Here is a 23,254-nt window from a genome sequence, read left to right as displayed (position 1 = left end):
GCGAAACCAAAAGACGGCGTAAAGTGTTGAAGGCGTCATCACAAGCAGGTGTCCATGCGGAGAGGTCGGAGCTACCGGAGAGGAGCTGGATGAGAGGAGCAATAATAGATGCGAAATTTAAGATGAAGCGGCGAAAGTAGGAGCATAGGCCAATGAAACTTCGTAGCTGCTTCAGTGATTTTGGGCGTGGGAATTCGGCAACTGCACGAAGTTTGCTGGGATCGGGAAGAATGCCATCCTTAGAAACGACATGACCTAGAATTGTTAGTCGGCGAGCAGCAAAGCGGCACTTCTTCAGATTCAGTTGGAGGCCGGCGGTAGCGAGACAAGTGAGAACGTCCTTCAGTCGGAGCAGGTGGGATTGAAAATCGGTAGAAAAGACTACGATATCATCGAGATAGCAAAGACAGGTTCGCCACTTGAATCCACGAAGCACAGTGTCCATGAGGCGTTCAAATGTGGCCGGGGCGTTGCAAAGCCCAAAGGGCATGACGTTGAATTCATATAATCCATCTGGTGTGATGAAGGCAGTTTTAGAGCGGTCAGCGTCAGCCATTGGCACCTGCCAGTAGCCAGATCGTAAATCCAACGAGGAGAAAAACTCGGCGCCCTGCAAGCAGTCTAGTGCGTCATCGATGCGTGGCAGAGGATAGACGTCCTTGCGCGTGATCTTGTTGAGCCGGCGGTAGTCGACACAAAACCGGAAGGAGCCATCTTTCTTAGGTACCAACACAACTGGAGACGCCCAGGGACTGTGGGATGGCCGAATGACACCCCGACGGAGCATGTCGTCCACATGATCAGCAATTACTTGGCGCTCCGAAGCCGACACGCGATAGGGGCGCTGGCGCAAAGGTGCAGTTTTACCGGTGTCGATGGTGTGCTCTACGACAGACGTGCGGCCCAAGTCAGTTTGAGGAAAGTCGAATGAAGAAGCGAAGTTCTGCAAGAGGGCGACAAGTTGATCACGTTGCGCAAGTGGAAGATCAGCATCAATAGCATGTTGGAAAACGTCGGAGGGCGTCGAAGCGGTCGCAACATCGCAAGAGCACAGACTAGCGTCGAAGGAGGGGGTTGAGTCAGCAAGAGTGGTGATATGACTGGGATCAAGCTCTTCAAGACGTCCAATGCATTCGCCACGGAGCAGGACTGCTGGGCAAGAAAATGGGTTCGAGGCGTAAAGTGCACTCTTGCCGTCTTGAATTTCGAGAACAGCGAACGGAAAAAGGAGGCAGGGATGACGGGAGGTGGCTTCGGAAGGTGTAAAAATCGCAGTCAAAGGAGTTACCCACTCACAAGACAGTGGTACGAGGGCAGCAGAGAACGGAGGAATGTCGGTGTCATGGGCGACGAGAAGTTTTGCAGTGCGGGGAGGGGTATCACAAAAGGGGGCATCACAGAGGGGGGCGAAGGCAATTTGTGCACGAGCACAGTCAATAACGGCTTGATGAGTCGATAGAAAATCGTATCCGAGGATGATATCATGCGAGCAGTTCGGCAGAACAATAAACTCGATGGGGTACAAGACGTCTTGAATGAGCACACGGGCTGTGCAAGATGCGGAGGGGTGAATGTGCTGTGATGAGGCGGTGCGGAGCGAAAAGTCGGAAATCGGAGTGGTCACTTTGCGAATTCGACGGCAGAGCGCTTCACTGATGACGGAGACGGCTGCACCGGTATCGACGAGAGCGAGAACTGTGGCGCCTTCTACAGAAACTTTGATAACATTAGCGGGACGGCATGGAGGACTTGAGGAATTCGAAACAAGCGCAGTTCTTGCCCCCGGAACTGCGACTGTTAGTTTCCCTCAACGGTGCTGGTAGAACGTCGCAGCATTGGAGAAAGCGATCGGCGCCGAGGAGAATGTGATCGACGAGTGGTATAGGTTTGGCGATCTTGTGGGACAAATTGAGAACCGGGCGGAATCATTTGCGAGCGTGAGTCGGTATCGTACGGGTAAAATCGAATGTCAGGCTGTGAAGGTTGGAGGCGCTGGCGACAAAGGCGCGCAACATGGCCCGGCCGACCGCAGGCATAGCAAATCGGAAGGTTGTCCGTAGTACGCCAAGGTTTCATAGGATGTGGGCGGAATCTTGAGGGTGGGGCTTGAAACGAAGGCTCAGCATGCGGCGGTGAACGGTAGGCAGGGACCTGCACATAGGAGCCAGACGTGGGCGAAGGTGGTGGCCTAGCCGTTACTTGGGCATACGTGAGAGGTGCCGTCACAGGCGGCACCACGGGGTTGGACGGCAAGGCATCAGCGACGTGTTCTTGCACGACACGGCGTATAGCAGGGGCCAAAGATGGAGCCAGTTCAGGAACGAGGCGGCCCGAGTCTTGAAAATGGGGAAGGAGTGAGATTTGACGTGCGACCTCTTCACGAATAAAATCTTTGATCTTTTGATTCAGCGGGCTCCCTTCAGAAATTGGCGAACCACCCAGGGCTAATGCGGATACGCCTTCGTCGCACACACTGGAGCGGCGCCTAGAAGCGCGCCGCTTGCGGAGCTCGTCGTAGCTCTGGCAAAGCTTCACGAGTTCACTAACGCTGGTGGGATCTTTCGCTACCAGCATCTGGAAGGCGTCCTCAGAAATGCCCTCGAGGATGTAGCGGATTTTGTTTGCTTCCGGCATGGCCGGGTCGACTCGTTTGCAGAGATCAACGACGTCTTCTATGTAGCTGGTAAAGGTCTCATCAGCGCGCTGAACACGATCGTGTAAACGTTGTTCGGCACGAAGCTTACGCACTGCCGGGCGGCCGAACACTTCCGCGAAATTCTTTTTAAATGTCGACCAAGATGACAGGTCAGCCTCATGGTTGCGAAACCAGAGGTTCGCCACGTCCGTCAGATAGAATATGACGTTACTGAGCTTGTATGAGTCATCCCACTTGTTGTAGGTGCTTACTCTTTCATAGGATGACAGCCAGTCGTCGACATCTTGATCGGCCGTGCCGCTGAACAGGCAAGGGTCACGCTGGCGCACGACGCCAGCACACATGATCGTGGGTGGAACGGCCGGCAGCGTCGAAGTGTCTTGCATGGCGGTCGTAGAGGGTAGTGTACGGCTTCGCAGTTCCAGTTTGGGTGGGATCGTTTCCGGCACCTCCGCCAATTGTAATAGGGCGTTTATTGAAGCTCAGATGGAGAGCTGTGAGGACAGGACCTTGCAACGGCGAGCCCAGAGTACTTCGTCTTCGTCGCACAACGCACAGGTGCATGTCGATGGCGATGACTATCACAGTACAATATATATATATATATATATATATATATATATATATATATATATATATATATATATATATATATATATATATATATATATATATATATATATATATATATATATATATATATATATATATATATATATATAGGGTCCTTTTGTTAATACCCGCATACTTTTTGGTTGGTTTGATACGATTTCAACAAAAGTCGGTGCTGTGATTGAGAGGTTCAAAATTGCTTCCAGCATTCTTGTGAGAGTGCTTTGGACACAATAGACACGCGGGGCTTCCTTGAATGTCACGAAGCGCTCGCCCACGTGCCATATAGCCAATCGTACGTCGTCGGCTTCTAACAGGGTACCTATATAAAAATGAGCTTGATACTCGAAGGGCTTCTGCCAACGAATGTGTGCTTCCTACGCCAAATCATTGGGACAGAGTCCAAAGGCGCCGATTCTGAAGATAGATGAAAGGAAGCCTTTCAAAACACCGCGTTCACGTTTCTGAAGGAAGCCTAACTTATTGCCCCTATGCAAAACTTCTACATCGGCCAATTTTCGATCGAGTTATCATGGTCGGCACGCGAAACGTTCGTGAATTAACAAAAAAAAAAAAAAAAAAATCCACAACGGGAAAGTGAAATTAAGTTTTCGCGAAATGAAGACGTCTGTTCTCCGAGGCTTTAAAAGAACTTTGTGGGGGAGGTGAACGAATCACTGCTGATTGGTCAGTTTCTCCTGGTTTGGCAATTACGGCCCACCTTTCTATTGTCCTACCAGCAGTGCAGTCCAAGTATTTTTTTTTTTTTTTTGTTTTGTGGAGAATTGTGTGGGTGAAACACGGAGACCATTCTTCACATCACCGTGGGCTCTGCAGTATAGCCGACTTGCGTAGGATTTGGCATGCGCCAAAAAAATTAAGTAGGGTTCACACTGAAGAGGGCATGTCAGAGAGCCAAACACGCACAGCGCACCGCGTGTGTCGGCCGGTATTCAAATCACGTCTGTCGCGACGGGCGGTCCTTATCGGTGCTTGAGCAGTTTTCCATTCATCGCGAACCCCGCTATCGCACGTAGGAGGGAAACAGAAGCAGCCTTTTACAGATTGACTATATCACTTCGCGATGTAGTTCCGCCTTATTGCCGCGCTGTGAGCAACGGTTCCTAAGTGTTGAGGCAAGATATATGCCTTTTGAATTGCAGTTGTCTTCCCGTTCTTTGAGCGGCGTACTCACAGCGTTTTTGAAAGCCGGCCTCTTTAGAATTCGGCTGGTTCATTCAAGACGCACATGTTAAAATGTTTAAGGGCTTACCATATAAACAGGGTTATTTACTAAGCAATGTGAAAAGAACAGCGGCTATAACTATTCCTGACAGTTACTGGCGCGATAGTAACTTTTTTTAGACTTCAAGTGGAGGGGGGGGGGGGGGGGGGGGCATGCGCAGCTAGCAAACGTAGTTATTACTAAGTAGCGCACTTGACCCAGTAACGATTACTACTTGAGCTAGATAACATCGAGTAGCTGATGTAGTATATAGCGTAGTAAATCATTATTAAGGCTTTTGCGGCTTATCGGCGGTGGGATGTCAAATGCTCCGCACGTTTTATTATAAAAGCACTTCCTAAGTGACGGCAATAAATAAATGATTTGTACTTTAAAAAGAGGCATCTATACATTGCCTTTTGTTAAAAGAGTCAGTAAAACGTTAGCAAAAGGGAATGTTTTTGTACCTTGATCGCTTGTTACTAGGTCTTTACTATAATCATCTTAATATTACAGTGCGTAAAAAACAATCGACATTTGCTAACATTTTATTGCTTCTGCCCGCACATTTACTGCTTGTGGTAAGAGCCGATTTAATTGTGAAACAAATGTTGTAGAATATGAAGGACGCGTACAGTACAGTACTATAAATATTCTAGTTTTCTAAATAAATACGCTCGCTGTGTCATGCGCTCAGGTAGAATAACTGTTTTGTACAGTTCCGGTTCTTTATCGGCTGAAATTGCACTCTTACTAAGCGCGGAATTCCAGCTCAACGAGTAGAGAACCCTAGCAAGGTTTACAAGATATCGCAGTCATTATCGTCAACAGTAGCAGCCTGACTAATCCCATTGCAGGGCAAATATATCTCTCGTACCTTTCCAATTAACATGGTCCTGGGCTAGCTGTACGAAGTATACATGCATACAAAGGCGAAACGAGTATCTGTAGTGTGTACGTGCTCTGTGAGCGTACCACGTTGGTAACTCATCGGTATTTGTGGTTTTATTGTTTTCCGCAGCTGATTTATTTTAACCGCGTGGAATTGCCCGTGGACGACAGCTTAATATCCAGTATGCGTGGTCCTAAATATGCGCACTGCTGGCGACACACACACACACACACACACACACACACACACACACACACACACACACACACACACACACACGCACACGCACACGCACACGCACACGCACACGCACGCACGCACGCACGCACGCACGTACGTACGTACGTACATACATACATACATACATACATACATACATACATACATAACATACATACATACATACATACATACATACATACATACATACATACATACATACATACATACATACATACATACATACATACATACATACATACATACATACATACATACATACACCGCGTACGCTGAAAACCATTTTCCAAAACAATCTAAGAACTCCATAGTTAAAATAGGACCCCACCACCCTCTGTCCCAACCTCCTCCTCCTCTTTAGCGGTCCATAAATGCAAAACACAGGCTGAGCGCGGGTTAGGGGGCCAGTCTGAACTTTCCACGCCCATCCAGGATGCCTTGCTCGCTTGCTTTCTAGCTAGCCACAGTATACCTACACCTTAGTATAGACACCTAATAAAGAACAGAAAATCCAGAACGCGTCGGGAGGGCAAAGTCAGCATAAGAAGGAGGAAATTTAGCCTCAGCTCAATCGTTTGCTTGTGTTGGTACAACGATGTACAGTGCAGCTTTACGATGCGGGAAAAGACGACTCTTTTATGGCTATATGTGTAATATTTCAGAATCAATAGTCAGTCCACTTGGGTTCAGCCTTGAGGTTCGATGTACAATAGTATTTAGGAGGTTACAATAAAACTGGTCTCCACATGAGAATGGCACCTCATGAAAGAATGTAAACATGGGAAGATGAGCCGTGGAGGCGTACCCACGCGATTTTTTCTTGTATTTTTAAACATTTTTACAACATATAATATGTGGGAATCCGGTGCAGGGGAACGAGGCCGCTCACGTGGCTACCCGAGCGTTCAATTCAGTCATTCGCTTGTACCGTCGCATCCATACCAACTTCCGCTAGTCTCTTGCGCTGAAATTACAAATCGTTTATGACTCTTCAGGAAGGCACTTCCGAGTGCCTCTAAAGGGCCTCGACAACTCTGAGGTGTGCCACCTTAGACAGCTCCAAGCCAGGTACTTTTCCTAAATCTCGCCATACGTGGACCCGATATTCACGGGTTGGTGCAAATTCTGCAGGCAATATCGCATGGTGATGCCTGTACCGCATGGTGTAGGCCTGCAAGCAATACACAAATATAAACATAGCCAAGTAGGGAGGGTAGGGAGGCGGCCCAGCGGGCGTTTGTCCGCAGAACTCGGGCAGCGGCGGCTGCCAATCGCGTCCCGGAATAGGGACTGCCACCCAGCGCCACAACCATCCCCACTCCCCTTTCCCAAATAATTTCATCGCCTAAATAAGCGTTTTCTCCCCCTCTTCAAGGAGGAAGGAAGATGAGGAGGAAAGGCAGGGAGGTTAACCAGTGAAAGCAATTGGCTTGCTACTCTGCATTGGGGGAAGGGGATGAGTTGATATAAAAGTTGTGAGAGAGGGATAGTTGAAGTTAGTACAGTCACATAACAGACACGCCACATCACATCACGTCACAGGCATGTCATAGCAAACTCATAGTCTTTCGATGAGGCCTGTGGTTCTCATAAAGCGGAGCAGTGCCTGGGAGGCCTTCACGGGAGACTATCGGCGTGGCCAGGGACCTAAAACCTTAGTTTCATCCTCCTCTTCAATACGCCCCAAGAAGAAACACTGCAAAATATTAGGGCATAGCTTCTTGTTATCTATTTTGCCAACGCAGTTGTTTTGGCTTAAGAACGGTTACGTGATATCTCCACCGAGCACGTGGGCCTGCTGCGTCCTTCCTTCATACCGCATGCGTATTGAGAGAAACGCGGCCATAGGACGTGAGTCGTCCCATTCCGTCCCGTGAAATCAACCGCAGGCGACCCTTCGAGGTGGAGGGACAGAGCCTTTGTTTTCAGGAAAGCCTACGGGAGTGTCTCGCTGCCACAGGTCGTTCGCCGTGTACAGGTGTTCGATAGCAGCTGAAGGAAGCTGAAAAAGGAGAGTAAAAAGCAGGGGGAAATGCGACTCGTGGTGTGGGTGGCCCTATTCGTCTCGTGGAAAGAAAACAGTTTTTCACCGACACCGGGAGCGCATGCGCATTTCTTGGGGATGTCTTTCTCTGCCGCCAGGAAGAGGGGACGGTCTCGTTCCGCCGGAAGCGCTCCTCCGCGGAATCGTTCTCCACCCTGCGCATTTCCGGTTGCGGAAACATCCGCTGACGCGTTTCTGCTGCGAGCTGTTGAGGCGAGCTGTACAGCCACGTCAGACAATACAGCCTTGAGCGCCTAGTTATCATGTAGAGCGATTAAAAATGCGCTATGCGGCAACTTTCTGACGCGCCACTCGATGAACCTGGCAATAGGGACGCTTTCCTCTCAAGGCTGCATAGGGTCACTGTAGAGTGGTATGCTGAGTATGTGCAAACACCGCACATTGTTTTCGCTTCATAAATACGAGGTTATGTAGTGATAATCATCAACCTACACCATTCTGCAGTTTACAACGTGCACTTTACACGTGAACCGGCCCTAATAAGCCACAAACTGACCAAGCAAAGTATACTTTGTTCATATTTCGACCCCCGAGAACACCTAGAATATATCTCTAACTGTATTTATTCACTTAATCATGCGGGGGGAAGCAACCATGCTGCCTGCGTATTTTTAAATGTTTCTTGTTCTTTCTTTTTTTTTTTTTTTTTTTTTGCGAACCAACTTGCAGTGCTAGCACCTTGAGACAAAAGCACTGCATCGTGCAGAGCGAGAGTTGCGCTGGCGATTACTGGTAATTGAGGACGAGCAGTATGATGTATTTTTAGTGCGGATTTATTTAAGAGGTAAAACCTGTGGGTCAGTTGAAGGATAAACAGTGGGTTTGAGTTGACGTGCGTGCAGACAAAATTTGCCCTTAGGTGACAGGTTTAAAGCTGTGAGGACACGATTTTTTGTATTTGTGACTTTCATGTGTAGTTTTGTTTATTTGAATTCTTAATATTGAGGATTAAAATAAGAAAGAAAGAAATATGCTTCATTGCGAGATCTACGTACGATAAACAATACTGTTTCACTACAAAAGTATTCTCGTTTCATCAGAAGGGTGCCACCGATCTTTATGATGTCAGCGAAAAAGGCCTTGACTTTAAAGATTTCGCCTCAATTTAGCATGCGCATCGTAGCCAACCAAAACATATTTCCAACAGAGCACCTGTTCCGAGCTTTTGTCGATACTTATTACATTTTTCTTTGCGTTGATTTTATTTCGTGCACTGTTGCATAACTTATGCCCCAGCTTAGAAAAGTAATTTTAGCATGGAAACACGGACAAGATTTGCAAGATGCCACAATCTTAGGTAGCCCGATATTTTTACCTGCTCTGAACGTCTGGACACATTTCTGTATTTTTTCCTGTTGTCTGCTGCTGGGGCAGGCGAGGCCTTGGCTTTCGCATGCTCCGAGTCGCCGGCGTCTGCAGCTGTTTTAATGAGCGAATCGCTTGACCGTTGCCAAGGCCATTATACCCGCAGGAGGTGAAGCTCGTGCACACCTTCGACGCGGCACCTTCTGAGGAAGAGCTTCGCACAAAAAGTGACCTTCTTTTCCTTTTCATCAACGCTATAGCGAAATCCAGAAATGTCTATGCATTCTCTTGCCTTTTTTATAGAGACAAGTGTACTTTAGCGATTATTTAAAAAAAAAAAAATTCGCTTTTTAAATTTAGTGTGACGGGGTGAAGGAATCGGTTCATTGCAGTTTTGCGTAGTTCCTTTCCTGGCAGACGCTTTGTTCCTTTTTCGCTTCAGTTTACTGTAGCTACGCCTCGATGTGGCAGCATGGGCATAACTCTGTAAGGTTGTTGTTAAGAAACACGGCCACGTTTTGCGTGAGCAAACGAAGTGTGTTTTCCACCCAGTGACTTGAGTATTAACAAACCCACGAATAACAAATCGTTCAGTGTGTGTAACACAGTAAACTTTCTTTGGTCTTATACAGTACGCTGGCAACATCCTCTCCGAGTCTGTATACGTTAGACCAATCGTTTTCCCAGTCGTTTCGACTGCGCTCCGTTAAAGAGCGGGGAGTGTGCGAGAACGCCTTGAAGGCGTTTCCAGCGCACGACGCCTTTGTGTTTTCCCGGAGCAGCCAGTCGGATCCTGCTCGGTAATAATGGGTTGATACTGGAGCCACATCAAAAGACCGCTGCTGGAGGGGGCTATTAACAATAGCGATACCGGTTTCGAAGAGCACGTCATCATTCACCCCTACGTAGAAATCCTAAGCGGACTCTGACGCTGCGCTTGCGTCACATTAGCGGAGCTGCGTCAAAACCTTCGTGTTCTCTCGCAACCACCGAAGGGGCAGTGTGTAGCATATGGGTTGCGTTGGCTTAGTCCGCTGACAGTAAAACCGCACGTCAAACTTGAAAGCGTTCATTAGTCGGATGGGTCGGAATTTCGAAAGAGCAAGTTAAAGTGTCGCATCAAGGGTGCCCGTCTATAAACACGCGGATCTGTTGTTCACTGCAGTGCTTCTTCTGCCTATGCTGAAAGCTGTTAAAATATTTGCAACAAGTTGGCAGCTTTGAATGAAGAAACTACATTCTTCCACAATGTTTCTGACATTAATTATATTTGTTCATCTTTGTTGCTGAATTTTCTTAAATGGCATATGCGTTATAGTGTGCCGCTTAATAATGTTTATTTGCTTAAAAACCCATATTTCCTTGCTGTGATCTTAAAGAATGTTGGTGGCATTATAGCTAGGAGTCGGATATGAAGAGCGATAATTATGCGTATTGTTTAACATTATTTATTGGCATTTCTATTGCTTTTAAGAACATCATGCATTGTTTCGGGAAACGGCCTTGAATAGGATCTAGACCGGCGAAATATGCGCGGACGTCCTCAAGGCGAGAAACATGGGTTGCACGCTCACTACATGGCCAGGCACGAATTTCATTCTGGGCGTGTCGCGTCGCTATGTATAGTGACGCTAGACAGCACCATCAGCTAAAGTGAGCGTGCCATGAAGCCTTTTTATAATGTTACGTACAAGCAATACCTCTACAATAAGTGTGGCAGCAATGAGGACATCTCTTTGTTCAGCCTCATGCTTCATGAACTACGGCAACAGTCGTTGCGATAGTTCACCTCGTGCATAGGTATGCATGTTAATCGAAATTTCTTTCAGCATATAGCTAACATACGATTCACGACCACATGTGTGCCTTATCTCTAGCGCTGACGCTATAGAATGCCTGCCGAAAATGTACGGCACACTCATACACCACGTGTTTTACACGGCAAACTTTAGAGCGAAGGTGGACTTTCGTTTGGCGTATGGTGGATACTATAAGACCGTAAAACTCTTTCTCCTCGCAAGACGTGCACATTGAACGCGTGCCTGCTGACTCCTTTTGAAAGCTTCTGATGAAGGGAAGCCGTGCTACTCCCTCCTTCCTTGTGCGCAGTTCTGTGTCGGGGTGCATTTTCGTCAGAATGTCGTTTCCACTAACTAGACCTATTTAACTAGCTCCGGAGCGAACCCTTCCGTTCGCGCTGCCGGCGGTGCCTCGCGAACAGGACGAGAGCGCAGTGCCGGGCTGTCTCTCCCTGTGAAGCGATCGGCCATCGGCACCGACCGCTTGTCCGGCGGATGTACGCCGCGGCGGGGATTTCCTCCATCGCTGCCGGCTGACAACGGCCGATAGCAAGCATCTCGGCTGCCGCCGACGCAGGAACTGTTGCGACGGCCGCAGAAGGAAAGAAAGCGAGTGAGGCAGGCCGACGGTTGCCTACAAGCTCGCTCTTCGCTTCGGAGTCGCTGTTGCCGCAGCTGGCGCGCACTCGGCTTGATTAGGGCCACGTGGTGAACTGACCTCGAAGAAGATAACCGCGAGGGCGCCAGAACGTAGGGGAGGGTGGCGTGGACGCTTCTTCACCATGAAAAGGTGGCGGCTAGGCCGGGCTAGCTCGCCAGTGTGCTTGCGGTACGAACTCGTGTACACAGTTGGTACGAAGACCCTTTATCCTACTGACTGAGCTTGACTTTTTTGTTTGTTTTTTTTTTCTCCCTGACACCGAACGCAAGGGGTATGCTGGTCACATTTCCGAAACCGTTATTGGTCGCAATTCTGTTTGTTACATCTTCGCGAGGGGCCGACAGTCTCCGCCCATTATTGTTAAGTGTGTGGGGGCATTATTGAAATTAATTAATCAAGCGAATTATGTTGTCCCTTAAGAAAAAAAAAAGAGGCAATAGCAGCGTGACGGAAAGGTGGTATCTTGCTGTAGATAAAGGAAATACCGGTGTGAAGGGGCACCGTATACAATGATCGAAGTTCAGGTCGATTGCGGATATCAGATGATAAGTAAAAGTCATTAGTGGATAGCGGGGCGACATTACATATTGTTGACTGCTCGCAGCTAGGTGTAATTTTTCGGAGGCAAGATTCTCAGGGAAGGGTTTTCTGTTTCCCCCATTGTAAACCAGAGAAGCTGTGTTTTTCTTGGTATCTTTGTTGATCAGCGTAGAACAAGTAGACAGGAAAACGTGCAGAATTACTGAAAACGTTAGCTTAATGCCAACTTGCTGTTCGTAACTACTTGTTGGTCACGGAGAAGACAGGTGAAACGAACACACCAGTCACGAACGTCTTCGAAAGGGCAGGAAACACTCGGTGGCAAGATGGAGCAGGGCCCAGGTGTGCCTGGCTAACTCGGAAATTACGCTATTTCGGCGGAGCAGACCATATCTCGACAAGAAAGTACAAGGAGAGTCTATAGGGATTCATACAAATCCTTCACTTCCTTAACTAGAATCCTCTCAATTCAGAAGCTCATATAATTCAGATCCCTCAACTATGACATGTATAAGCACGCGTGAAGCTTCGGGACTTAATACATGACATAGAGTAAACATTACACAATTAACGTGGATTAACATGTCATAACATAACATAACATTACATACAGTAACATAACGTAACATAACAACACATAACATAACTAAACAAAACATAACACAACATAATATAACAAAACATAACATAGCATAACGTAGCACAAGTCCCTGAAGTCGACTTACAGTGTTACCGGCATATTTCAAAAAGTAAATAAGGCGCGGAGCAAAAAGCTGCTCATCAGCCCCTAATTAGAGCATAGTTCATAACCAAACATTTCGTTGCATACCGAAACGCAACACCCGGCCAGAATGGCGACAGTTCGAAGGCCGGCGTTGCCGCTGACGCACGCCACAATGTTTCCACACTGCCTGTCCGAAAGTTGAGAAACATAATTGCCACCGTCACTGGGACGAGACGCACGTTTTTTTCAAGCTAATGGCTATCGTACCTACAAGGCTCGGTAGAGAGAAGGAGAGAGAGAGAGTACGCCAGTGTACTGCGCAGACCAGCAGCCACGTACAATCAGTGTGGAGATAGAGAGCAGCGGAAAGACATGTTTCGACGTCGAAAATGCAAACAGCTTCGCAACACAAGAAATGGGGCAGAAGAAACTAATCGGGAGAGAACTTGCTAAGAATAGCAGCGCCGGCCAAAACGTCCGTACTCGAGGTTTCCACTCGTTTTGAAGCGTTTTTTTTTTCCACCTCTAACTATTTTTCACTCTCTAGTCTATCCTTCTTTATGCTTCTTTATTTAGCTTGCGAGCAGTCCTTTCCGTCTAATTACTTTTGGAGACGTTTAGTAAAAGTTCACTACGAGGTAGCGGCGGATGATGGGCAAGGGGAGGGTGCAGTGAATACGTCGTCTCACGTCCTTCGCGATGAGGCTAACGTTCTGGAAGTAAATTGTTTTGTCCCCGAACGACGCTAGAAGTGGCGAGAGGGGCGCAGCTCGATCGTGAAGCGGGCTCAGGCGATCTCGGCTCCACGGTTGATCTTTACAGCCAATCGCCGGGACGCTGCGTCGCGAGTGCTCGCTTCATATATATGGCCAGGCCAGCCCTATTGACGCCCAGACGATCGTGCAGCTATTGCCCAGTCTCGAGGGAGGGAGGAGGATGAGGTTGCATGCAGCGAATGGCCCGTGCGTCCGACGCCGACACCATCGTGCAAGTTTCATTGCCGTCGAGCAGCGCTGCTGCTGTGGTGCAGACCTCATGCAAAGATTAAGAGGTGTGCATTGACCTGTTTGTCGGATGGCGGCGTAATTCTGATTACCAGCCGACGGCCGACCTGTTTCGTTGAGCCGAGAAAGGCTTCTTCGTGGGTCAGCTGACCCCGTGTATAAGAGTTAGGGGAGCGGCTCCTTTCACAAGCGTGGGTGCGGACACTGACTGAAAAAAAGATACAAAGCTGGCATTGATGTTAATTTGAATATTTCCCGGTAATTGGCATAATGAGAGAGGAAGATGTATAGCAGAGAGAAAACCAGAAAGCTGGTTTACCCTCTCATGGGCCCCGCCGGGGTGGTGCAGTGGTAAGACGCCCGACTACTGTGCCGGAGTTCCCGGGATCGAATCCCGGCCTCGGCGGCTGCGTTTCGATGGAGGCGAAACGAAGTGGCGTCCGTGTGCTGTGCGATGTCAGCGCACGTTAAAGATCCCCAGGTGGTCGAAATTACTCCGTAGCCCTCCACTACGGCTCCCCTTTCTCTCTATCCACTTTCACTCCCACCTTCATCCCTTCCCTTACGGCGCGGTTCAGGTGTCCACCGAGCAAGTGTGACAGATACTGCGCCTTTCCCTTCCTATGAACCAACCAACCAACCAACCCTCTCATGGGAAAAAAGGGATCAGGGAAATCAAAAAAAAAAAAAAAAACAAAAAACCAGCATATGACAAGATATAAAAGGCGATGAGGCATAACTTACGAATAGGCTCAAAGAAAACGATTTCATTTTCATTCAAAATTAAAGCAGGCGCCTTCACTGAAAGGAGTGGTCAAATATCACTTCTTCACAACCGTAGGAACGAAGGTGTTGAATAGTTCATTAAGAAGCACGATGGCATGGCAGGCTATAGCACTAGGAGACTAAACATAACGCCAATATGGCAAAGCGGTGATGACGTTAGGAATATTTAACAAGAACGAGCGCAAACGGACGGAATACGACAAAACGAGTCAATAATAGATTTCCACATATAGCGTTTCCAAAAGTAACCCTTTCCAGGCTGTTTCTGAACGATCCCTGGGCCCTGATGTGGCTCAGACAGGTAGGTCACCGCCGCTTGCGGCGGGGGCTAGCCTGCCACCGAATTTTTATCTGTTGTAGGCCGTCATTGCACCTGCCACCGATTCGGTGGTGAACGACGGCTGTTCTTGCGGCGCGCGTCTTTCTCTCCCTCTTCCTTTTCTTTCTTCTCTATTTCCTCTTCTGTCTGCACGAGGCAGCGGAGGTGGCTCAGCTACAGAGCCATTAGCAGGCCCGTGCGTTTTCTTTTCCTTCTTCCTACAGCCACAACAACTGAGCAATCCCCGTCCATCTGACATCTGTCGCTGCTCTACGTTGTGTGTCTTGCAGGTCCGACATCGGGAGTTTCTCGGTACCTGCCACCAAAGCTGGACGTCAATGGTTCCTACATCGACATTCCTGCCAACAGCACACTGCGCATTACGTGCTACGGGAGGTACCCTGTGACCTGGGCGCTGCCGCCCCTCGGGGTAAGTCGTCGAAATTGGCACCTCGTAAAGCTGCTGCTCATTATTGTCCCAAACTTGCCCGTTGGACGTTGCGAAGGCGAAGTGCGGAAATTGCGATGACAAAGAATTGAGATAGAACTCAATATATGAGCGAGCGCTTACAGGTCGCTAGGATCGATAACGCTCGCTGACGTAGTAGGGCGGAACGCGATAGTGTCTATTGTTCTCACGTAGCTTTATGTTAACGTTTCTGTGACCACGCGCAATTTTCTCGTGACCTCGCCCCTCTTTTCTTCTTGGGTCTTCTTTTCTTCCTTGTTTTTATTCTGCTGCCTTGTTCCTTTTGATCGTTTTCCAGCTCTGGCCTCCCTCACCCCTAAGTTTTCTTTTTTGGGAGTGGCAGAAGTTTTTTTTACAGCAATTTTGTATCCGCCTACGTTTGTAACAATGAGTGACCTGAATGCTTTTAGCACACGAGGGAACAAAAGACTAATTGCTACGTGTTTTATTTTATTTTCATAACATCAAAGAGAAGATAGGCAATGGAGACAGCTCTCACATGCTTCACTTTTATCTTTGTCCACATAATTGTATGTTGTGCTTGTCGTGGCATCACGGAGGGTGCGTTATTTTATTATGTGAGAGAGACTGAACAATGCCCGTCCTGTGTAATACTGGCATATCAGGTGTAGTGCGGTTGTTTCACTCACTGCGGAGTTTATTTCATTGTACACTGCCGCAGTGTAGTTTACTTTTTTGTTTGTCTGGTTCTGAAAGTAATGCCACTTGTTTGTGAGGGACGGACATTTCACTTCGATGTTACAACAATTGTTTAACCATATTGAAATGGTGCTTATCGGAGGAAACAAACAGTCATTATTCATGTGAAAAAAAGTGTACAATGCAGTTGCACTGGATGGCGCGATGCATGAATATATATATATATATATATATATATATATATATATATATATATATATATATATATATATATATATATATATATATATATATTGTGTGTGCATCGGCAGTCGATCTCGTCATGTGGCGGGCATTTGCATGGCTTGCTACGTTTCTGGAACTCTTATTCTGAGCTTTTTTACCATCTTATCGCTTACTTCAAGCCGCGTGTCTGCTTGTCGGCGTTCGCCGGCAACCTGGGGCCACATTTTGGCCCTAGAGTTCCGTTCGAAAGATCACAAAAATAAAATTAGAACAAATTACTCATCAGCAGGGCCTATTTGCACGTGCGTAAAGTATGCATTCATGTCACACCTGAGTTCTGTTTTGCGCCAGCAGTATAGTTCTTTAAAGAATTAAAATTTTTGCAGAGAAAAGCTAAATGAAACGCGAAAATTTAGTGGCGTTTTACTTACATCGACGATTATAATAGTGGAATTTCGCACTGTACGTTGGAGCACTTTTTATAACTCGTCCGTCTTCGATAAAAGTTGTCGAGCTGGGGCACAAATAATTTTAATCTCCTAATCTTTTCTCTTCACACTTCTAAATTCGTTCGCTATAACGTAGAAAACAGTTTTTAACGCATGTCTTGTTCAATTCCAGGATAACGTGTCTTTGCGCTCGTCTGTCTACGAAGAAGAGCTGGATGGCCTCCGTCCGTTCAAGAGCGTCTTTGAGCTCAACACTACTGACGTCATGGACCTGGGTCGTTACACTTGCTACTACAACGGAACGACAGATCTCACCAATACTGGAAACGCCACGTCGGTTTACGTCTTTGTCAATGGTAGGTTCATTGACCGCGATATACACCAGTGTAGAGTAAAATAGATAGGCATGGTAGATCCTTTCCTTCAACAAACTTTAGGATTAACGATGATTGGGAGAAAATAATTCTATTCAAAAGTAAAATGCTTACAAATAGTTTCAGGCAAAGTCAGCATCGTTATATCATCGAATGATAATGCATGCTTGTTTATTAACTAAAATCGTAAGATACTTGTATGTGCTGGTATATCAGCCTTTTAACGTTGTTGCCATGACCGAAGATTAACAGTGCAAACTTAAGAGCCCCCTAAATGCCCTGACCTCGTGGTTTGCGCAGACGACTACTACCTGTTCCAGCCGGAGAAGCAGATGGACCAGCTGGTCTTCGTCACGGTGCGCCACGGCGAACTGTCGGTGGTTCCCTGCCTGCCCACCCACTCGGGTGCCAAGGTGCACCTCTGGAAGGACCTGGGCCAGGACGAGATGGAGGAGGTGTCTCTGGCGCCCCACTACGTCGAGTTTGACCCCATGCGGGGCTTCATCATCTACTACCCGCACAGCTACTATGCCGGACACTTCGTGTGCAACGGCACGGTTCCCGGCCGCGTGTACAACGATTCTTCCATGGCCGTGGTCTTTGTATACCTGCGTGAGTACACACGTTGCTCTGCGCGGCGTCGGGAGTCGTCTGCTCTTACCTATCCCTAACTGGTGACACTAATCAACTGCAGCGTAAGGTGATTGCGAAGGCATAAAAATTCCATGGGTGCACGTATATAGCCTCCCGCGCGAGGAGAACGCATAGGCATGCCAAAATTTAGAGGTGGCCCACTTAAATTTGGAAGTCACCACTGATTTGGCTATAGTATAAAAATTAGTATGGATACCAATTTCATCAAATTTGGACGAAGTCCTATTTCGGGAGTCCATGCGACCAAACTTTAGGTGTGGCCTGCCCAAATTTGGAGGTTTCTACTGAATTAGCCATACGTAAATTAGGCTGCAACTAATTTTGGTCTCATTCGGATGAGGTCAAATTTCGGGAGCTAAAAGGACACCAAATGCGGACAAACACATTCTGCGGACAAGTTTTGTACACGCTTATCTGCGGCATGAGCATATTGTTATCTGGCGTCCCATGCTAGCATTTAGCAAGCGAAAAACGAAGTGTCTGGGTGTGTGAACGAAGACGACGTTGAGGGTTGAGTTGTGCCGTAAAGCAGTGCCCATCGATTCCGGAGTTCTGTTGCCTGCTGGTGCGTGGTTTCCACTCGTGGCATCTTTGGTGGAGGTGAAATAATCGATCCCAAACAACAAGCTGGATCTCCACAGTGAACGCCACGGTTGTACCGTCACCATGTCCACAGACGCCACCCCCTCTACGGCCGCCGCTCCAGCTATCGTCATGGCTCAACACCGGGTCCCGGGCACCTTCTGCGGGACCGACGACATTGATGTGGACGACTGGTTGGCACTCTACGAGCGAGTAAGCAAGCACAAACGCTGGGATGCAACGCTCATGCTGGCCAATGTCATCAACTCAACTCCAAGAAATGCAGTTTCGGCCATCGGGAGATCAAAGTTCTCGGCCACTTAGTGAATTCTGCTGGTGTTCAGCCTGACCACGATAAGATTCGCGCCGTTCGTACTTTTCCCACGCCACGTTCATCAAGGGACGTTCGAAGTTTCCTCGGTTCGTGTTCGTATTTCCGTCGTTTCGTCCAGAACTTCGCAGCCCTTGCTCGCCCTCTCACCGCCCTACTGAAAAAAGATGCACCTTTCTCTTGGGGCCCTGACCAAGCTGCAGCTTTCTCCAAATTTACCGCTGCTCTCACCAATTCACCCATTTGGCCCATTTTAACCCTTCGGCCCCTACCGAACTCCGCACTGACGCAAGTGGTCACGGCATTGGAGCTATCCTCGCTCAGCGACACCACGGCCGCACCAGACTGATTGCCTATGCTAGCCGCCTACTATCTAGGGCAGAACAAAATTACTCTATCACAGAGAGGGAGTGCCTAGCTCTTGTTTGGGCTATTGCAATATTCCGCTCTTATTTGTTTGGGCCACCCTTTACTGTTATCACGGACCACCATGCCTTGTGCTGGCTTTCTTCACTCAAAGACCCTACTGGACGTTTGGGACGCTGGGCGTTAAGGTTGCAAGAATACGCCTTTTCCGTGGTTTATAATCTGGTCGCCTTCACTGAGATGCAGACTGCTTGTGCCGCCACCCTGTCGATCCTCCCAGCTCTACAGACTGTGAAATTGACGCACGCGTCCTGTCTTTATCGGCCTTACCCACATAGCCGACGAACAGCGCTTGGACTCTGCGCTCCGGTCTATCATCGACCGTCTGACCACCGGCCAGTCTCATCCTGCCCTCGCGATGTTCGTACTCCTAGGGGACGCACTATACCGTCGCAATATGCGACCTGATGGCGCTGAGCTCTTGATCGTCGTCCCGAAACATCTGTGCTCCACCATCCTGGAACAATTTCATGATGCTCCCACAGCTGGGCATCGTGGCGTGTCTCGCGCGTATGATAGCGTGCACCGACGTTTTTATTGGCCGGGTCTCTATCGCTCAGTCCAGCATTATGTGGACGCCTGTGAGCTGTGCCATCGTCGAAAAAAACAAAAAAAAAAACATCCGTATTGCCATCTAGACACCTGCAGCCAATCTCCATCCCGACTGACCTGGTTTTCCGTGTTGGTGTTGATTTGCTTGGATCCTTCCCAGTCTCTGCCTCGGGCAACAAATGTATCGCCGTAGCGACCGATTATGCTACGCGTTTCGCCATTACCCGCGCGATTCCGACTAGCTGCGCTACAGACGTCGCTGATTTCCTCCTCCACGACGTAATGCTACAACACGGTGCCCCTCGTGAACTGCTCACGGATCGTGGTCGCTGCTTCCTCTCCAGAGTGGTTGACGCGCTACTTCGTGCGTGCAGCGTCTACCACAAATTTACCACCGCCTATCATCCTCAGACCAACGGCTTAACAGAACGCCTCAACCGTACGCTCACCGATTTGTTATCAATGTATGTCTCCGGCGACAATCGGGATTGGGACATTAATCTACCCTTTGTAACGTTCGCCTATAACTCTTCTCGGCATGATACCGCTGGCTACTTTCCCTTTTATCTGCTTTTTGGACGACACCCACTACTCCCCTTTGATACATCGCTACCCGCTACTGACGCCGCCATTAGTACTTACGGTCGTGATGCGATCTCCTGCGCTAATGATGCCCGCCGCATTGCTCGAGACAGACTCTTTGCCTCCCAATGCTCCCAGCAATCCCGTTATAACAGTCGCCACCGGGATGTGCACTACGCTCCAGGCTCTCTCCTTCTGCTCTGGCTCCCATCCCGCCAGATGGGCTTATGCGAAAAGCTTCTATCACGCTACACTGGCCCCTACCGTATACCCTGCGCCGAGTCACCGACGTCACATACGAAATCGAACCTCTGAACACGAAGTCATCTGCACAACGAGCTTCCGACATTGTGCATGTGACATGCCTCAAGCCATATTATTCACGCCCTGCTTCGTTTACTTAGAACGCACCGGGACTGTGCTTCTGCGGCGGGGGTATTGTTATCTGGTGTCCTATGCTGGCATTCAGCAAGTGAAGAACGAAGTGTTTGGGTGTGTGAACGAAGACGACATTGAGGGTTGAGTTGAGCCGTCAAGCAGTGCCCATCTATTCCAGAGTTGTGTTGCCCACTTGTGCGTGGTTTCCACTCGTAACAATATTAGTACTTACGCATTAATATGATTGGCTACACAGACAAGCATATGTCAATAAGCATGAGATGTTTATATGCGCCGACAAAGTATGAACGTCTCGGAGAAGCTGTAGTCATAACAGAACTGGTGGTACGAGGTAGGGTTTGGAAGTTAACAGCGCGTGGAGATACTACAACCAGTGGAATTCGCCGCCCCTTAATTTTTCTTCCTTTTTGCAGTCGATTGCGTCCAGCTGTAGCTTACAAGCAGTGCCACTCGCTCCCGATATGAAGGCTAGAACCGAAGGAAAGAGGATAAAGGAATGACAAAAAAAATCGTAATGAAACATGAATAGAGAGTAGCGTGCGACACAATGTATTGGATAATCATTTGATACACATTTCGAGGCAACTTATTGCAGTTTAGGAAATCCACCTACTTGAATGCTTGTAGCAGGTCACAGGTCTGATGCATAACAATGAGGACTGTTTTGTCACAAACACTACCAAGACGTATCGCAGGAAGGTCTCTAGGACTGCCGCGAAGTTTGGTGCTAGAATATTCTGAAGATGACATACTCATTGGTGTGTATAACATCCTTACTCCAATCTCCAGCAGCCAGGTTACTCATGCATTTCTTGCCAACAAATAACCTGAACAAACAAAACAATATGCATGCATTCTGTAGCCAGCCCTAATAATAGACAGTTTCACCACACAGACTGCAAGGTGTAACCTATATAGTATCCAATTTTTGACATTAAGGCACGCGGTGCACTGCCCAAACGTCTGCAGAAAATACCCCGGCAGACACTAATTGTTTTCGGCTTGGAATTTCTCGTTTAAATAACTATAGACACCAAATTTCGGGGGCGTTTTTCTTCTTGTTAGTGATGCGTAAGTCATTACTGTATATCGGTCGGGACGCAGTTTTCGCTTACGACCGCAAAATAACTTATAACTGAATTTTCTTTTCTCACCAATTTCGGTTTCGTTATCCGAAAGATGGCTGTGATGTCACAATCATGTCTTGATGCGCGGATTAAAAAAAAAACAAAAAAAAAACAGCGATATAATCGCTTATTCTTCACTTAATGATTCCTGTTCTTGGGGCAGGCTGGCTTCATCAATGTAGTGAATTCAAATGACACAGCAATGATTATATTGCTGTATTTTAATCCCTTGCCTGACCTAGACTTGAATGTGACGTCACATTCATCGCTCGGTTGTTGAAACCGAAACCGAAACAGGTGAGAAACGAATTTCGATTATAAATTGTTGAGCAGTCGTAGGCAAAGTGTGACGTGGTAATCAGCGTACAGTAATGTCCTAGGCATTATTACAAATTATAAAACACGAACCCGAAAATGAGGTATCTACAGTCCTTTAAGTTACTTTTAAAATAGGCGATACGCAATTTTGGTCGCCTGATAGTTTTAAATATCTCTTCTTGATAGCTTGCTCACTTTAACTATTAATGCTGGAGCGTTCGCATGCTGTACAATTTCCTGATAACGAGTACTGTTGCTTATCTAGTCTGACATTGACGGTGTATGGAAACCTTCCGCGCGAGATGGGCTCAAGTCACTGACTGCATTTTGGGTTGGCGCAAGTTGTGGGATGACTCTTGACACCCTTGCCTTGGCTCTCTTCCGCCTTCGTTTGATCCAAGCAGCTCCTGTGGACATAGCGCCCAACGTGATGATCGAGAAGGAGAGCAACTTTCACCCGGTTCTGAACGACTCGTTCACGCTCAACTGCACGGTCACCGTGGAAGCGGGCGTGATGTTCATCATGTCCTGGGATTACCCCAACAAGAACGTAAGTTTTACGTTGAAGTATGCTAGCCCTTGTTTTAAGGCGAAAGCGTTTAATAGCTCATCGTTTTCCATCCGGCGGCAAAACCTGTCACACTATAGCTGTCAATCATCCTGCGCCTTCCCTTTGGCGCTTCCTCGAACGCCGCACCATTTAACCCGTAAGAAAAATATTTCCAGAGCACTGTTGAATCTACCCTGCAGAAATGCGAAAGCCGGAGCGTTGCTGCTGCACACAGTGCATCACGTTTGTTCTCATTGTTATTATGAACTAAATGCATCGTCATTATCATTGCTACTGTCATTGTCATTATCATCAGTTGCAGCGTCACTGTCATCACTACTACTATCCTCATGATAGACAAGGAGAATTATGATGTGCGTTTCACGATCCCGGGCGTTCAGCAGTTGGTTAAAGCGCTCGGCTGAGGGTCCGAGGGATGAAGGTTCGTTTGGAGACAGGATTTTTATTTTTCTGATGACGTCATCAGGATGGCTGACAAGTGACACTGCGCTCCAGCGGGAATCTAAATTCTGCCCCTCCGATCGCCAGCTAAGCGCGTTAGCAGACTTAGCCACGCCGGCAACGTGAGAAACGTATCTTAGTTCCCCTTGTCTAGCGTCACGTAAATGCGGTTGCGATGGAGACCACCGCAACTGACGTCATGGCGCATCCTAGCAACAACGTGACGTCATGGGAGCAGGCGGCGGCGCGATGAGTTGTAGGGGGAA

At 47.9% G+C, this 23,254-nt stretch overlaps 1 protein-coding gene across 2 annotated transcripts in view; it reads left to right on the top strand.

Moving 5' to 3' along the window:
- Positions 1 to 23,254, top strand: part of LOC146191601 (vascular endothelial growth factor receptor 1-like) — a 90,137-nt gene that overhangs the window by 42,242 nt on the left and 24,641 nt on the right. For both annotated transcript variants that reach the window (XM_084602121.1, XM_084602120.1), the window contains exons 2-5: positions 15,119 to 15,258; positions 16,804 to 16,987; positions 17,306 to 17,617; positions 22,381 to 22,526. In XM_084602121.1, coding sequence (XP_084458247.1) covers positions 15,119 to 15,258; positions 16,804 to 16,987; positions 17,306 to 17,617; positions 22,381 to 22,526 — 782 coding nt within the window. The remainder of the gene's footprint in view (positions 1 to 15,118; positions 15,259 to 16,803; positions 16,988 to 17,305; positions 17,618 to 22,380; positions 22,527 to 23,254) is intronic.

Source organism: Amblyomma maculatum, chromosome 4 (genome assembly GCF_055883805.1).
Source record: "Amblyomma maculatum isolate TAMU_Amacu chromosome 4, ASM5588380v1, whole genome shotgun sequence".
Classification (NCBI taxonomy): domain Eukaryota; kingdom Metazoa; phylum Arthropoda; class Arachnida; order Ixodida; family Ixodidae; genus Amblyomma; species Amblyomma maculatum.
The sequence above is the reverse complement of the archived record's forward strand: the minus strand, read 5'-3'. Positions and strand labels throughout refer to the sequence as shown.